Source organism: Larus michahellis, chromosome Z (assembly GCF_964199755.1).
Source record: "Larus michahellis chromosome Z, bLarMic1.1, whole genome shotgun sequence".
Lineage (NCBI taxonomy): Eukaryota > Metazoa > Chordata > Aves > Charadriiformes > Laridae > Larus > Larus michahellis.
The window spans coordinates 75,825,137-75,843,774 of NC_133930.1; the positions used below are offsets into that span (position 1 = coordinate 75,825,137).

At 44.4% G+C, this 18,638-nt stretch overlaps 1 protein-coding gene across 1 annotated transcript in view; it reads right to left on the reverse strand.

The window, feature by feature from the left end:
- Positions 1-18,638, reverse strand: part of MUSK (muscle associated receptor tyrosine kinase) — a 52,390-nt gene that overhangs the window by 24,812 nt on the left and 8,940 nt on the right. Inside the window, exons 4-6 of the mRNA XM_074570048.1 lie at positions 18,202-18,329; positions 17,529-17,670; positions 2,859-2,983 (exon numbers count right to left, since the gene is read on the reverse strand). Coding sequence (XP_074426149.1) covers positions 2,859-2,983; positions 17,529-17,670; positions 18,202-18,329 — 395 coding nt within the window. The remainder of the gene's footprint in view (positions 1-2,858; positions 2,984-17,528; positions 17,671-18,201; positions 18,330-18,638) is intronic.

Consider the following 18,638-nt stretch of genomic DNA (forward strand, 5'->3'; position numbering starts at 1 on the left):
GTATTTGATTTGCCTCACTCAAGCTCAACTTGGAGTTGTCATAAGGGAATGTGCACGGGAAGTAATCACTAAATAACCAGACCAACAGAGTTATTGTAAGTACTGCACCAGGGATGGATCGTGTCCCAGTCACTGTGCAAATGCAGAGACCAGGGATAATTTTTGCCTTTATGCAGTGAAGATGGATGGGAGCTCAGGGCGGGAGCTCAGGGCAGGGGCTCAGGATGGATCAGTTGGATGGGAGCTCAGGGGATATTTTTTCATAATTTTCTCTTTTGTTACACTGCTGGTCAGATTTACTTTTAGAATTTTTTTCTCCCCAGAAACCACTCCACACTAAGACACTGCTGGGACCTGCCTGGTGGAAAGGAGGAATTTCTTTACAGGCTGCCCCTGCCTCCCAGCATCCACCCAGGAGAGGTGGCTGCTCTCCTTGAGCCCCTTGTGCTGATCCAGTCCTCTCTCCCTCCTTGCCTCTCAGGCCTCGGATGTACCCTGTCCTGTTAACTCCCCTCCTGGCAGTACTGGAGTGTGCCTGATGAGCACAGAAAGCCAGGATTGCTCCTCCCACCCTGGGCCATGGGAGGAAAAGGGCACTCAGGTAGCTGCAAGCAGTACGAGCAGTACACGCGGTAACATGCACCGTGAAAAATCACAGGTGAAAATGTCAGGTAGTTATTATGCCTAGGACTTCCACACCAGCTATCTGTTTCCTCTGCTGGGAGCCTCAAACCATTCCCTTGTGTTAATTATTTCCCTTCCTTTTTCAAACACATTCTCTAAGATTTTGGTTTCAGCAGGTATTTTTAGCCTTTAAAATGCCACGTCAGCCACCACCAAAGCAGAAACGTCTTCACACCTGGCTCACTTGTTCTTTGCAGCGAGGAAAACTACAGTTTAAGGACCATGATGCCCCATGGTGCACAGCAGGAAGAAAAGGAATTGTGTTTCTGTTTAGGTAGGCAAGGCAGCTACTGCACAGAGGAGTTTCCATCCTTCTCTTCAAAGGCGTTCAACAACCTCAGCAGATTCCCACTCTTTAAACCTCAGGACAATTACAGGTTGGCGTTCAGAGACTGTAACATCACAGGCACATTGCATCTTCAAATGACTCACCGTTGCTTGCTCGTGAGCCAGCCCTCAAACACAAGTACGCTCGTCCACCCTCTTCCTGGCCTGACTTTCCCAGAGACAGGCTCTTAAGTTCTCCTTGCCATATTTAAAATGAGGCAGTCTGAAGCACCTTCTGGGACTGGGCTTTGCCTTGCAGACAGAAATTGGGCAGAGCAGATCTGACTAGCCAGGCAGTGACCCAGGCAGGCGTTGAGCATCATCTCACACACAGCTCTCTGTGGGGCCAACGCACCAGTGGGAACTTAGGAAAGCATGGGCCTGTGGTCTGGAAATACTCTGCCCTTCCCAGGAACCCCAGACCACCCCAAAAAGTTTCTTTCCCAATGGGGAAGAAGTCTTGAATGAACACCCGCAGTTGTCTCAAAATAATCACCAGAAACTACTAAGGACACATGGGGCTCTGCAGAGGCTGATCTGCTCCCTTTACTGTTCTCCCTAGGGACTTTGAGGGAATATAGAAAGTTAGCCTTAATCATACTGGAGAACACAATGAAGTTTAGAGGAGATAAGGAAGGCAAAACAGCCTGCAGAGTAGCCCAGGCTCCTTAACAATGTATTTTAATACATGCAAAGAGGTGATACGGACCAGGATGGGGATAGCCTCCTGAAGTAAGGAACGTGAGCAAAAGGTTTCACTGGTCCTGTTGGACAAGCAAGTCCACAGGAATGGGCATGGCCAGCCAGTGTCCAGAAGGACTTAGGGTTGACAGAGGGTCAGTGAGACGCAGCAGAGGCAGATTGCCAGGCTACAAGTAGCGGCTGCTCCACCTTCCTCCACAGCATCACACCCTGGGGCCCACATCCTTAAAAAAATTGTTGAAAGACCACAGAGAATATAAAACATGTCCATCACAACCATATGAAGACTGGAGGAAAACCATGGCAGGCCCAGGCTGCAGAGCTGCTGTGACTGTGGTGCACCGCTCACTCCTAGGGAGGCAGCATCAGGTGTCAGGAGACTCTTCAGTTCAGCTGAAGGGAAGGCACTGCAATAGCCTACATACAGACATGGAAGCCAGACGAATTCAAAACAGGCACCTATTTTAAATGGTCAGGATAATCAGACCACAGAACAATTTCCTGTGAGAAGCAGTGGATTTGCATCTCTTGGAGACTGCTGCTAAGGATGGTGTGCCTTTCTTGAGGAAGTGCATCTAGCCAGGAATAAATTGGTGACATATTTCAGTGTGCCACTTAGGTCAGTCTAGAAAATTTCAGATCTATTAACCTGAAAATATGGTGTGTATATTTGCTATCCCACAGGTATTTTGCCTCAAGACAGTTCACTCTACCTAACTACCTCAGTTTGTGTTATTTCATCAAATAAGTAAGTTTGCCAAATAAAGGATTTTGCCATATTATTGTTATCAGATTAGGATAAAAGAGAGGAAAGGTGGCTGCAGAAATACTTAAACCCACAATGAAGTCATAGAAACCCTGGCTCAGAGGAAGGTTGTAAGCATCCAAAGCATCCTTCATCTCAACCTTTCCAGGCGCAAAAAAATTAACAAATGCAACAGCCTGGAGAAGCCGGAGAGTGTTTTGCAGAGGAGAAAATTGCAGCAGGAAGGCGGGCTCAACTTGACTGCACAGCGAGGTGCTAAGAAAGGCAGAAATAGAAACCGTGGCTGATGGCTCCCAGCCCCGCATTTTAAGCCCTGGGCTGTGGTTCCAGATGCTAGCAGCCTTCTGGGGACCAAAAGCATGAAAAAAGAGGAACTTACAGCTTTTCCATTTTCCAGCCAGGTGATGGTGGGGACTGGAAGGCCCGTCGCCGTGCACCGCAACGTCACCACAGAGCCGAAGGTGATATTTTGGGATTCAGGAGCCTTCAGGATTCTGGCAAAAACTGCAGAAGACGAAGATGCTAATTGAGCAGAAATATAAAGCTGAGGCTGTGCTGCTGTGTGGGTGCTTCCTCCCCAACAGGTCTTGAAATAAGCCACAGCCCCACAAACAAAGCGGAGCATAGCACAGGATTGCCAGCGATTGACAGTCTTGGGAGAGGGATAAGGAGGAGAAAGAAAGTGGTCAGTTATGTTCTGCACCTTACAGAGCAAAATTTTACCTCTGGAAAGTTTCTACATTGTCCGAGTTTGATGCCTCAAAGGAGGTAACATGCAAAAAACCAAGCGCAAACTCATCGGTAGCATGCAAACTGGACAGCTTACAGCAAATACGCAGCAAGCTACCATGCTGTCCTGCCAAGGGTGATATCATGCAAAACTTGTCCAAAACCATCATGGGAGACCACCAGCATGGTCACATACCATGAAGGTTAAAGGTCAGATAAGCTCCTCAGTGTGATCGCCGTGATTAGGACTTACCATGGAGAGAGGCAAACCCCAGCGTTTTCCATGCCATGACAGCCTGCCCTAACGAGAGAGAGTCTAACATCAAGTTGTGGGGGAATGGCTGGCAAAGACTTTGAGAAGCTGACAGTGCAGTGTGGAATTAGATTTTTAAAGTGACTTCTCATCTCTACTGCTCTTGCTTCTTTTGTGGCAATGTGGTTACCGGGCAGTGTGAAGATAATCAAGATAAGCACCTCCCTGCCCCGAGAAATTTTTTTTTTTTGGTGAAAAGAAGAACTGAATTATTTTAGCTGAAAATTTATTTTAATCCAGGAACACAACTCTGATGGCCTTCACAAGCTGTATTTCAGCTGCTGTACTTGGACTAAAGAGAGGAAAGCACAGAAGAGAGATATTTCCCATGCGGAACATTTGAGTTTTCACCCAAAATTTTTAATGGAGATGCCTGAATGTCTGTGCAGAAGCAGGCTGAATAGCTCTGTGACATTTCTTACTCCAGTTTCTCATGGTTAGTGAGTAATGCTCTCTCGCTACCTTCTGGGCTGCACAGCAATGACTAAAAGTCTCCATCAGAAATTTTAGTAAGCAGGGAAGTGTCTCTTGGAGTTCTCAGACAAGCCTAATATCTTGTTTGCCACTTTTGCTCTCTGTATGGTTCCCCTTACCAACATACCTTATTATGTCACTGTGTCTCTGCCCAATGCACCTCTGGGCACTGGTCACTGGTTGCTCCCAGATGGAGACCTCCAATGCCGAGCAAAGAGGAGACCAACGAGGGTCCCTTCAGAAACTGAATATCTGTCCCCACCATTTGGGATGGGAAGCTTTGTCTGCAAAATTTCAGTTGGAGTAAAAAAAGTATATGCTTTCCACACAGTCCTTCCACCCAGTCTTGGCCTGGGATGGGCTGAGATTTGTGTTAACAAAGAGCCTAAAACCAGATTTTGCTCATGGATAAGCAATGCTAGGAGAACATTTCAGCCTAGAAACTTTTTTGTCGTGGGAGCACAGCCATACAATAGGCTCCTGGGCATGGGTTTCTAGTAAGATTAAATTTAATGTCAGAGTGGAAAGATACGTATTACATTCGGCTTCTTAATTCCTTTACAGTGTCTGAGCAGTTCCTCACTGTCAATGTTCTGTGCCCCTTGCTTAATGTCAAAGCAGAGCAGCACTGGGGCTGCTGCATCCACTCTGCCCCTCAACAAGGCAGCAGGTACAAAACTCCACCACTAATGAGGAAAGCTGCAGTCGCTGGCCAGGGACTTTCCTGACGAATAATAAGTGAAATGAAACCTTCGCCTGAAGTTTCACTCCAGGCCATTAACACCAGATGGTTATGAATTCAGCCCCAAGCACCCCGGGCCAAGCTCATAATTACTTTTATACTTCGTTCGGAGAAATACTAAACCTTTTGGCCTGTCCCCTGGCAGCAGTTATGTGCACACGGCTCCCGCTGAAGCCAGCGCATTAGCTCCCACAGCCAGAATGCAGCCCTTAGCACTCTTCTCATGCTGCTCTTGGTTTCTCAGTGTACTGCTGGGACCCTGCCCACCCGACGACTCTGCTGCTCAGATCCTGCCCAGCTTAATTAATACCAAACTGACAAATCAACAGCACCCCATTAGCTGGTGCCAGACACGGGCATTTATGCCCTCCTCTGTACCGGCTGCTCTCCCAAAATCTGAGAGGATCTTTCAGCAAGAACAAAAAGAGGCATGCTTCGAAAACGATGGTAGTTGCACAGGCAGGGAGCAAAGCCACAGTGAGTATGGTGGCTCATCCGGCTCACGGGCAGTGCTTGCGGGGAAGCCGGAAAACTGCACCCCGTTCCCTGGGGTCCCTCCACCAGCACTAATCACAACATTTTGCTTCAGCTGCCCAGAACGCTGCTGGTGTGAGCGCTCATCCACCAGCACAGGGAAGGCATAAGGTCAGGCCATTCAAGCCTAGAACACCAAATCCAAGGGTAAAATATCCTGCCAGCACTGCTAAGCATGAACATGTTTCTTGTGGAAAGTACTGCAGGTATATTATCTAGCGCAGGGAGGGATGGCTAAATAAAAGTGTCCCTATAAGGAAATAAGCTGATTTCCTGAGTTTGGAAGAAAGGAAGGTCCCCAGTGCCCCCAGCGCCACTTCCAGGACTTTCAAAATTTAAATTACAGATTTAATACTTTAAGATTTCAAGTACTTATATTTGCATGCTCTAGACGCTGTGAACGGAATAACCCTGGGGGGTTTTACATTATTTTATTTTTAAGTGAGAAATTTCCTGGGATAAGGGTTGGACTCCTCAGGTCCCAATGGTTTTTGGAGCATTGCTGACTGGCCCACCCAAGGACACATTTTCGAAAGGGCTCTTCATCGTTTTGTGAAACAGCATTAAAAAATTAGCATCAGCTGTTTCTTAGCCCCATCACCTATGGGTGAATGATTGACACGCTGCCATGGCCAGCAGACTTGGGTGCTGTGGTAAAGCCAGGACGGGTTGTGTGAGAGCAGCCAGTGTCACCTTCCACTAGTACAAACCAGGGCAAGACCACCGGGATGAGCTCAAGGTCCATTTTGGCAATCACATCAGCAAGGAAATCTGTCTGAAGAAATGTCAACCCTGATGGTGCCAACCTAAGCAACTGGAGGTTGGCTTGAATGTCAGGAAGAAGAAGGAACAGGAAATGGCAATAAGTGTTTGTAAGATTCACATTATTTGTTTGACTCAGGACATGGTTTTGTTTTCGTTTTGCCTCAGAGTGAAAATTACTAACAATCAGGCGATTTTTAACACCTCCATTACCTGCCCTCCTTTTCCACATCCTCCCAAGAGCGGATTTTGAGAGGACCTTTGCTGTCTAGCTACATCACCACAAGGTTAACAACATTCATGTCAAGACCCCCCAGGCTCTCTGCACGGGATTTACCCAAAAGCATGCGAAAACCCAGTTTTGGAAGGCGGGCAAAAAGTGCTTAATTTATTTCTTTATTTAAGTGGAAAATAAAACAGAGGAGCTGGAAATGAAATCTGGCCAGCTAAAAGCCAAGCCAGCACGTTAAGTTTCACTCCCAAGCCCCCTAATAAATGTCCTTTCTTTTACAGCCCTGCTAAATGATGTGCTGTGCACTGTAGGGCTTGCTAGGAGGTATCTGCATCGTGGCCAGCTGCTCTCGTTTCTGAGAATTAGGTAACATCATCCAGTCCAAACAGTAGGGCTTTAATTCAGTCACGAAATTTTTATACTATAAAAAGATTAAAGCAGGGTCCCCCTGCAGCCCCTAGTTTGAACAGCTAACTCTTTCCAGGTGACTTTTTTTTCCCGTCTCCTTTGACTGAGCTGTGTTTCATTTCCAGGGTTTGGCGCCCGATCCTGCAGACCTGGCAGATGCCCGCCCCCTGACGGGCTCAGGCCTGGTTTTTTGTTAAAGCAGGCTGGATCGGGCAACTTGCATTCAGGCAGCAGCCTGGGTGGCCTGGGACAATGCTGCTGCTTTCAGGAGAGAACAAAGTGATGCCCAGAGCTCACGGGAAACTCTCATATGCACAGCCCCGCTGCAGGAGGACGCCCCTTCCAGCCAGACTTTCACAAGTCTTGACGCTGGCTTTGATGCACCACGCCCAGTCAAACACTGGTTTGGTGAGGGGTTTTTTTCCAGAGCCTCCGCTGGCTTTGATGAACCTCAACTTCAGAGAACATGAGCAACATTTGCCAATGTAAGTGAATTAACCCGGCCTGTCAAAATCCGCACATATTCACAGCCAAGAGCTTGTTGCTAGTCCTGGCATACTGTAAAGAATACCTGATAGTCCAAACTGAGATAAAGACACCAAGAGCTAAACCTGTGTTAGAAACCACCTGGCGACAATGGGTGCACACTCCCTTCCCACCACAGTCTGAGCCAGGTCTAGCACGTGAGCCAGACCAGGCATGTCCATACTGCCAGATCTGGTATCTCAACCTGCTCCACTTTCCCTGATTATTTTGCCTTTATAATGAAAAATGGCCTTTTGGGTGATTAGGACCAGGTGCTATGCTGAAAATGTTTTCCAGCTAAGCTGTATAACACAGTAGGTAAAGGCAGCTCCTATGCGTAAGGGGCATTTTCCTCCGGTACAGCTGGTGCTGTGTTGAGAACCGATGTGTCTACATTGCTGGGGGAACTGTTACGCTATACATTGCCTCAGAAACTTTCCTGATATAAATACCCTGGCAAAGCCTTTGTGCTGCTTGCTATTCATGTCTAAGCATTTAGGAGCTAAACTGCAAGCATTTTTTTGTTTGCGTTTACCGATGTTTCCGTTGCCCTTTTGTACCTGAAGCGTGACAGATTGAAATGACTCCTCTACAGAGGAGTTCTCTGGGCTTGGACTTTGCTTACTAATCCGTAAAAAATCATTTATGCTTGCCACCTATATGCTCTGAAAAACCATAAACTTGCACCAATGCATTTGCAGTCTTTTGCCAATGAGAAGTCCAGTTCTCTAAATCCCCATTCAGATTCATTCATCTCACATCCATTCACTCTTCCTCACAAGTCTAAATCAGACAGTCAAGGAGAGTTAATGGTCAGAGATGAGGGGAGGTCTAACAAATACATTTATAAACACATAGAATTTTGCAGTGTTTGCGTTTTCTGACATTTCAAATTAATTGGTATAAAATCCCAACAATTCTTGGAACACCAGGGCTGAGAATAGGCCGCACATCATGCTCCTGGATCAGCAGTCACAGAGACAGCCATGCCGAGCTGTGTGCAACAGCTAACCACATGCCAAGAGCCAGGGCTGAACAAGCAAGGCACAGTCTCCGCAGCTGACACGATGGGACCAAATCCCAGCTTGGAGAACTAACAAATTCTTCAGTAAGCACGGTCAGCAGCTCCTCTGGCAGCAGCAGCAATGGGCTGTGCACATGGCTCACCACACACCTCCTTATGAGAATGGCTCACGTACCTTTGACACTGCTCAAGGTGTGCTGCCGCCCTCCCACCCCCTTCCAAAACTACTGGGTTAATAATTAAATCCCGAGATAACTGCAAGCTGTCAATTTCACTTTGATCTCTAAGCATTTCTTATCAAAACTGCAATATTTATCTTTTTGCAAGCCTACCAAGTAAGCACAAAGAGGAGAAAAATGCCACAGGCAAAGCTGATATGAGACACTTCCACTTATCTCCGTCAAATTGCTTACTATTTTTATTTAATCCCTGTCCAAACATGCTTATTGCCAGAGAACCACGTGTATACAGATTATCAAAAGAAAAAAATGTACAAATGCAGTAGAAAATGCACACAATCACTGTATTATTACTCAAGGAACAGAACTATTAGGTGTGGGTCCCAGAAGAGCATGCTGTACAAGCACTGTAGGCAAGCAGTACTTCATCATCCGCCTGCCCCTCACCTGGTTATCATGCTAATCTGGGAGGAGCACCCCCCAATGCATCTGAAATACCAGTGTTTTGTACAAAACCTCATAATCTCCGATCTCTTTTGGCTCCCGATACATGATTTGGGAGGTTTGGGGCTTGCAGTAATTCTAACACCTCATGCAACACAGGCCAGACAGCACAGCAATACAGAGACACTCAACCTGGAGCCTGAGGCTGGGAGGTGGACGGCAGGGACAATTCAGTATCTCTGTGGAAGGGAGGTGGAGAAAACCACAACATCCCCATCCTGAAGCACATGCCTTCAGATTCTAAGCTCTGGTGTCTAATATCAAAGCAAGTTTTTCTTAGCAAGGCAATAGCTTTTCAAGGTACCCTTATTCTAGGGTAAACTCCAAGATTTATGGGCAGTAGGACAATTTGCATCAGCAGAAGGACTCATATAATGATAAATGCACCAGCCAGCACAGGAACTTCTTGGCTGTGAAAGACTTTGCATAGTATGTAGATGTCTCTGGAATCCTAAAAGCAGACCCTGCAAATATGCAAAGCTATAATAACCAGGAGTAAAATGTAAATAGATAGCTTATATCCTGTGTAACTATATAAAACCTGTTCTGTACAAGTGTTCATTTCTATATACAGAGCAAACACCAGATTCAAGGACAAGCGAGGATAACGTGTTCAAATTACTTCCCAAGGAAATTAATAAGGAAATTCTTTTCATGTCAGTACTAGGAGTACTAGAAGGAAAGACCCTTCTGAACCTCCCCATGCTCTGGCTTTTCTACATTATAGAATCATAGAATCATAGAATCATAGAATTGTTGAGGTTGGCAGGGACCTTTAAGATCATCGAGTCCAACCTTTAGCCTACCCTGACAAGAGCCACTTCTAAACCGTGTCCCTCAGTGCCCCATCTACCCTTTTTTTAAACACCTCCAGAGATGGTGAATCCACCACCTCCCTGGGCAGCCTATTCCAATGTTTAATAACCCTTTCAGTGAAAAAATGTCTCCTAATATCTAATCTAAACCTCCCCTGATGTAACTTGAACCCGTTTCCCCTCGTCCTATCACTTGTCACCAGGGAGAAGAGGTCAGCCCCCATCTCTCTACAACCTCCTTTCAGGTAGTTGTAGAGGGTGATAAGGTCTCCCCTCAGCCTCCTCTTCTCCAGGCTAAACAACCCCAGCTCCCTCAGTCGTTCTTCATAAGGTTTGTCCTGCAGGCCCCTCACCAGCTTTGTAGCCCTTCTCTGGACACGCTCCAACACCTCAATGTCCCTCTTGTAGCGAGGGGCCCAAAACTGAACGCAGTACTCGAGGTGGGGCCTCACCAGTGCCGAGTACCTATAGAGGTAGACTGTGTGCCATTGAACTCTGCCATCACCCATTACTGCATGTGAAACTGGAAAAGAAGTTCCCAGTCTCCTGAGTCAAAAAGCAACTCTTTTGTTCATCCCAGTCATGATCATGACCCACGAAGACCGCTACCAAGGCTATCAGTCTGCCTGCGCGTACTGAAATCTCCACAGCTACACACGAGTCTCTCTCTCTCCCACTCTCAGGAACAGAGCAGGCAATTATGGGAAGCACTGGGTTACCCAAAACTGAGATAAGCCCTGCAGCATCCTGACATCTGGTCTCCACCAATGGGTAACAGCAGTGCCATAAATTTAACTACATGCCAGGTGAAAAGTACTTCCTTTCATCTATTTTGAAGTCCTGCTTGCAGTAGCTGCTAGGATGTTACTTGTTTGGAGGAAATAGCAAGTAGCCTGTTCCCTGCTCACCTTATCCACTATGCGTGCTTGTTTTTCAACACTGAAAGCTCTGCTAGTCCCTCCTAATATAGAGATACATTTTCATGCCTTATTCTCAACTCCTACTTTCAGGGGCTCTTTTTGGGAGGGGCTGCCTGGGGGCTGCATTCAATTCCAGAGATATGACGGGACCATTCCTACACAGAGCAGCGCAACAGTAGGCACTTTCTGTTCCATAGTATAGGCACACACGGTCTAGAAATATTGTGTGACACTAGAACTGGCGTTAGTGCTAGAAGCAAAATCTAGAGTTGTACAGCTGGGAAGAGTCAGTTGCAGTGGAAAACAACAGCAGGGCTTTCACCTCCACCAAGGCTACCTGAATGAGAAAGATGGAAGATTTCCTTGGAAGACAAAAAGCATCAGCCTCAAAAAAAATGATATTGGTCCACAGACAACTTATCAAAACTGGACTTTTAAACAGAGTCTATAAAGTTTCCAGGTTGCCTTCAAAACCCTCCTTTCTCTACCTTCAGCCCCAGGTCTATCTCGGTTTCTTCATGTGAAAATGTAGTCATTTCAGGATAGCTGTCTCAGTTTGTTCTGGTCCCTTTTATCTGATAGCCATGGATATTGTCTATCCTTGGCTCTCTTTGTTGTTGTTCAGGAAGCACATGCTTCCTAGCTATCCAACACAATTTACAAGCCAGAGGGATTTTGTTCGCAATATCTATTTTTTTTCTTAAAACCACAATTCGTGCAACGATGTGATAAATTCATATATTTTTAAGTGCCTTTCCAAACTCTTTGTTAAGGGAAAGAGTTTTTTACAAAAGGAAATAGCAGGCTCAAGTGCCCATTAAAGAAGAATTGCTTGTATATGCCTTGTCAGAAACCTCAGGCTCCCAGGAGGCCTGCTTTGCAGCTCCTCAGTGCAGGAGGCCACCCCATGACAACTAATTGAAGGTAGCATGCACCTTGTGCCTCTGTCACAGAGACCCAGCCTCAGGAATAAAATGAATAGCTCACGTTTGTTCACCTGATGAAGGTCTGGGGCTGTTTTCTTTCTCCTGCGGCTTGCCCTGTTAGCCTGTAATTAGGGCTATGGTCGTATCTGCAGCATCTGAGAACATCTGGATGACTATAGTGAATGCAGTAGGTAGGAGGAGATTTAATGAGATATTCTGGGCTTCCAGTTACGCCCATGCCACCCCACTGAGGCCAGTCAATTACTTTGGTGTAATTACAGGCAAGCTCAGAACTATTTTCTTTCCCTGTAGTGCTCCCTTCCCCCAAACCTTTTGGAATTTTTAACAGCTAACTGCAGTGTTCACCATTTACTGCCATAGGACACTGCCTGCAGGTACATACAGCAGCATCACTGTGGACATGGAAGGCAATCCTTTCCCAGGGTTTCTGCCTCCGGTCATTGAAGGGCCAAGCACTCTTCCTCAGTGTCGGTATCAGAATTTCCCTGAGGAAATTTTACCCAGCACCTAAATGGAAAACTGTAAACTTGTCACTCTGCTGTTTGGCAATCCATCTCACACAAAACATCCTATCTCAGAAGATGGCACAGATAAAAATTCAGACTTCATGTTGATAGCTGATCTATGGGCAAGGCGGCAAGAGTCAGGGTAACAGTGCTGACTGGCTGCTTTGGTGGTCTCTCGGTATCTCCCTTTCCTATGCTGTCTATGCCAAGTACAGATGTGTTAACACAAAACTGTAGAAAACTTTCTGGATGGCACATCTGGAGTCAGTTTTCATTTGAAATAGGGCCCATCTCTGGAACGTTGTCCATCCAAATTGATAGATTATCTGGACTAAACACATGCTTTCATTCTTGTTACCTGAATTATGGTGTGACTTTCTTGTCTTTTGATTTATCTGTGATGCAGATTTGTCCCAAGACGACATAGGAGGTCCACAAAACAGCTGAAGGAAGCTAGTGCTTTACACTTCATAGGCATGGTCTTAAGCAAATAGCCAAGGCACTGCTTTCTATCGTTGTCTAATCTGGTGCCCCTCACTGTCTCCAAGAATTAGACAACATGATTAAAAAAAATCAAAATCAAAAATATAGACCGAATCTACCCATGTACTGGCAGATCCTTCCCTCTGAAGGAATGATTCTCCAAGGAAAACCTTCCTATTTTTAAGGCTAAGGCGGTTCTCACAAGTGGCTTATAGGGGAACATTTTTGTGGCCTGTGGCAGGGTATTATTTTAGTAGCTAGTAATAAGCAATAAACTGTGGGCAGGAAAAGACTTCTATCTACCAGGGTTGGAACGCAAAAACAAACAAGGTCTAAGTCAGGGGAGCACGGGGACACTGCTTCTACCCTTGTTTTGATTTGTTTGCTTCGTGTACTGTCACATAGTAGCACAGGAGGAAGCGGAGCAGCAACACTTGGACAGAGGGATGAATGAAACTGCCTGGGTGAAGAAAGGATCAGTAGCCCTCAACTGAGTGCCCTGTTCAGCCAACTGGAAACCGCAGAGAAGATTTGATCAAAAAATGTTATTAAATCCATGGAGAACCCAGTTAGTTTCTTGATGAGCACACTGGATCTTCCACCACTTGTCCTAGCTAATTTGTTTGTTTGTTTGTTTCCTGACAGATGTATGATTGCTAATCTCTAGATATGCCTTTGTACAGTGATGACTTCAAAACTAAACCTTATCACACAGTATACTCCCAAACTCCTGAATTCTACAACTCTCTGGTGCCACAGGCTGGAGATCGAGCTTAACTTCATGTAAATCACAAGATGGAGGTGCATCTAACTCAGCACACAACCAGCAGGACCGTCTGCATACTCTTTCCTTTCATGTTACAGTCCATATATTTCTGGCCTTTTTCTTTCTTGTTCAACATTAAAAATGCATCACTGGGCAAACTAGGAATGTTGGAGGTTTCACTGGCTGGATGCAACGCCTATAAAGGCGCAACAGGAAGATTGCTCTTCCTTCTCAGGGGAAGAAAAATTATTTTTTCAGGATTTCTGCATAAGAGGTCCCAGTAGGCAACGCTAAAAAGCACAGTAGGCAACGCTAAAAAGCACACTAGACAATTCAGACTGTCTTTCTACAGCAGAAGGAGCTACAACAGAATGTGCTTCTGTTGGAATGGAACGACACCTCTCAGGAAAACATTCTACCTTCAGTTGTTTTAGTACCTAATCCACCACAACCCTTCCTACATCTTAATGGCAATAACCCCATTCATTTCCAGAAAATGCTCTTTCCATAGCTGAAGATAAAAATTAGGCTGATAAAGAAACATGGTTTATTGCTTTATGCCTCATGTTATGTTACTTCTAAACTGTAAGCAATTCACGGCCAACTTTTCTATTTCTTTTTTGACTTTTTTGTTTTGAAGAATGAAGAACATATAGGACAGGAGCCCATACCACCAGTTCATAAAGTGGCACATTCCTTCCCCAAAGATAGAAGGAAACATTCTCCAAAACAGATCAAAAAACTCTGACAGAACACAGAGCCCAGGTCAGACGATGAAGCCTGTAAGTCATCGCAAAACGTATTGTTTTACTGCTGTTTTGCAGTAGTCACTTCTTATTGGATCTTCCTGATGAAGATCTTGGCTCTTCCCACAGATCCAGCAGTCAGGTCAGTTGTGATCGTGTTTCCACCCCTAATGGATTATGCCTTTTAAGGAGATAATCTGTTTCACCATCAACACGTCCAAATTCATGTGGGTTTGCCCCAAACTTGGAGAAAAACACAGTCCAAAAAGACAGGCTTTTCCCAATGCTTTTCATTAAAATCCTGACCCGGTTCTGTCTCATTAACTGATTTGAGTTCACTAGTTCATCACCTGAGCTCTGGTGCCTGAAATGTGCTCTGGGAGAGGAAGCAGGCTGTGCTGACTTGGGACCAGTCCATGCAGAGGGAAGCACCCAGAGGATGCTTACCTGCTTCCTTCCATTCACTGACAAAAATCCGGAACAACTGAAAAATCAGTTCTGCTAAGAAAGACCTCCACTGCTTTCTTTTTCCTGACAAGAACTGCACCTGAATAATCACCTAAAATCACTGCACAAATGATTTCAGCTTTGCTTTAAAAATATTAAAGCTGTGCTTTAAAAGTAATAAATAGAAGTAACTGTTATAAATGGTGATAAAAGCCGACAAGAAATGGAGAAAATATATTTGGAAAATCAAAATAGCAGCATTTTTCAGACAGTTTTACCCTGGGCCACTGAAACCAGACAAGAAGTAGGACTGTAAAGCACCTCAGTGGTGTAAATGCTTGGGCTAAGATTATCATCCGTTTGAATGATTGGATCCAGCATAGATAATTTTGCATATTTAAGGCTTGCTGTATTTTCTGGGCCTGGCTTCAGCAAGTCATTTAAGCATTTGCCTGACCTGAGATGTGTTAAGGAGCCTGACTGCAAGCAGGAGGCAGGTCCTAACTTTCAAGAAGTTAGACGACTCTTTGAACAATACCTGAAACTAATTGCAGGACTAATGCTGAACTTGTTAAAATAGAAGCTCTCAACAGAAAATTAGAAACTTCTTTCAGAAATCAGGACCTGCCTCATCTAGATTTAGCTAGGCATAAATATTTGCACTGGTCTTTGAATGGGCATTTGCCTCAGGATTAAGTATTCATAGTTAACCATCCATGCTTAGTCATTTTATTTTAATATTAAGCTACAATATGCAGGATGGTAACTCCAGTGAATGGTAGCATCAAGATTTAAGGAAAAAATTTGTAGTGTTATTACAGAGAAACAACTACAGAGAAACAACAAACAACACATTTTCATAAGTTTTCTGAACATAGCAAATGCTCAAATAAGACTGACTGAAGTGTCGTTTTCCTGCATCGAGTAATTTTAGATTATTATTTACTTGGAGTTATTTTAAAATGCTGATACTAAGGGGGTAGGAGAGATAGGAGGAGAGGCACACTGAAAACAATGTTAAAAGAGGTGCATGAGGGGTCTTCATGTGTGTGTGCATACCTGCGTGCATAGACAGGTATGTGCATATGTATGTATGATAAATATCCATGAGAATTAATTTAAAGTACTGGGAGGGGAAGGGATCTTTATACACAGTAAACTGCAGTCAGGATTATTACCTTTGTATTTTGGAAGCCAAAAAAGTAAAACACATATGTATCAGTCTAGTTTAGGTGGCAGCCTGAAACAAGGTATATTATATGTGTGCCCTACCAGAAAAAACAAAGCCAGCCTGGAGAACAGCATTGCTTTGTTCACCCAACACATGAATGGAACATGAGGGGATAGTTTGTGTGGGAGCACTGAGCTCCCATTGATTAATTAAGAACTAATATCTTCCTCATTTTAAAAAGAGCATACACAGGCTCTCCTCTGCTAGTGGAGATTATTGTGGATTATTTTGCTATTCCTTGAATTACAAGGTGGCTGTATAATTCCAGAGACAGGGACAAAACAAGATATCAACCTTAGAAGCCTGGATTTTGGTGCAGTCCCAGCCCACGTTTAGATTCCCTAACTAGCTCTGGTGGATCTGTAGCAATAAAATCCCAGTGCCTGAGGCCCTTCAGCATGGAGTGCCAGGGGGGGTTGTATGCATGGCACTGAGTGTTTGCCATTCCAAGTTAATTCTTGACAAGCCTTTGGACACTGTCTTAGTGATGTGGCCAAACCAAAACCCAGGACCCAAGCTGTTTACAGACAGATCCAAGAGTCCAGATTGCCTCATCGCTTTTAGCTCAGGAGAAATACAGTTCTCAATCTAGATTAGGAATAGCTTCCTCCCTGTTTTAAAGATATTTAAGGAATCTCTAAAACATTTGAAGTCTGTAAGTGTAAATATTTAAAAAAAAAGAAAAATTAATACATTTTCTTGGGGAAACAACAGATCCACAGTAATTTGTAGTTGGATCTAATACACCTGATTCTGTTCCCACAAAAAAGTCAATGGTCATTTTAGAAATGCGATTGCACCCTAAATTACCTCTGATAGTCCCAGGCCAAATGTAACCTACAACAATCTTTTGAAGCTTACTAGGCAAGTGGAGACCCATCTCCACTTTCTACAGCACAGTCATTCCGAATAAAATATAAAAATTAGTTCTTCTACTAAGTCAGTCATCCCACCTCCCACTCCATAAAACCTTGCTTAACTTGAATTGTCTTATAGGGTTCAGGAACATTGAGTGCTTCATTGCCTACATTTGGGTTCCCCTGCAGTCCACTGGTTTCTGTACTCTGAAACTGGTGATGATTTATACCACAAAGCAAACACCTTCTGTAAATAAGAGACAGACACTGAGCACATAAAGACCAGAAACCAAAAAATCAATCCGGTGTTTGGTTTAGCAGGCAGAAAATGTTCAAGTCCTCAAAGAGAAAAGTTCTGTTTACCTGAAGAATCAACCAATTCAGATGGAAAAGCAGAGGAAAGGGAGAAGGACCTAGACATAATGCTGCAAAATACTTCACTATTTGCAGCTGCAGCTCTCCCTGACCAGGCTCTTTGCAGCGAGTTTCCAGAGCCATCAGGTTTCTACTTGTCCAATGCCATAAGCCATAGCGTATAACCCACAGGTCTGGTGGGACTTTTTAAACAAGACTCAAGCTGGCATCTTGGAAACCATCAGTCAGAAGGAAAAACATATTTGGGATTCCTTCCTCAGATAAATATCGCAGCAGCACCACAGCAGCCATGAACAAGGACCCTCCACAGATCATCCCTTTCACCATCAGACAGCAATGGGAGCAGGTGTGGACAAACTTTCTCAGTTTCTCACCGTGCTTTCCTTTCCCTTCTTCTGCCTTTTGGGTCACCCCTAGGATGTTTTTATCAACATTAATAGGATACTTCAGGTTAATTCAAGTTAACCAGGTAATTCCAGTTAACAAGGAGCTGGCACGTGGAGCTGGAGCCCAGTGCAAGGGTTACTCACCTTCTACTACCACTGTTGCTGGTTTCGAATAGGCTGTGCCCAGGCTGTTCTTGGCTATGCATCGATATTGTCCTGCATCTTCTCTCTGAACATTGTGGATCCTTAAATTCCCCGAATCAAGGACAGCAATGCGAGCGTTCTCCTGCCAGAGGAAGGAGGGGTTGAAGTGAGGGCTCTACATGCAAGCTGCACACACACAGCACCAAATATCCACTTGCAAACATTGAGCTTACACGCATGAAAATTATTTTTGGTGTTCTACAGCTGAAGGATTTGGGAGCAGCTCTCCTGACTCAGCATTGTCGTGACACACTCACACATCCCTGTTTTTGGAGATCAGTGAATTATAGCTGCAAAAGAACCCTGAATCTTAGTTGAGTGGCTAAGATAAATCAGAAGCTCTTATTTATGAGAACACTCACAGTGCATTCAGCAGCATCTGGCCACGCTTAGTAGTAATAAATATATATAATATAAAATATAGATACACAGAGAATGTTTGGTTTATAGGCAGAATTATTGCAGATGTAGACATTTATGAGATGAGCCCTGGATTTTCCAAATGCTTGCTTCCTAGCAACTGGAATTTAAAAATCCTGTAATTGATGCTAATATTTTAACACAGTACCCTTACCGAATAGTTAGCATTACTTAAATTTCATTCTCTACTCACCTTTACAACTGTTTCTCCTTTGATCCACGAAACAGAAGGTTTTGGATTCCCCATTGTAGTGCATGGAAGAACAGCCTTTAATCCTTCTATTATTTCCACATTTATAGGCGGTCGCGTTATTTTGGGTCCTAAAATTTTAAGAGTCAAAAATTAAAGTTGAACTGAGGCTAAGTGTACTAGAACAGGACAAGTTCATAAACAACAACAAAACCTCTGCTACTTCTTCTGTACATTGCTGAAAGATAGAGTGGTTTCAGTAGGTCATGAGCTGCCTTGGAAAGGAAAAACTTTCTTGTATATTTTCTTGCACTCAGAGTTTTCAGTATATGAACACAAAAGAAGCTAACTTGCATGGCTATTTATTATCAGGAGTGGTCACTTGAATTAGGGCCTGGGGTAAAATCCAAATCCGGATAAGAGTACTTCCAATGCTGAGG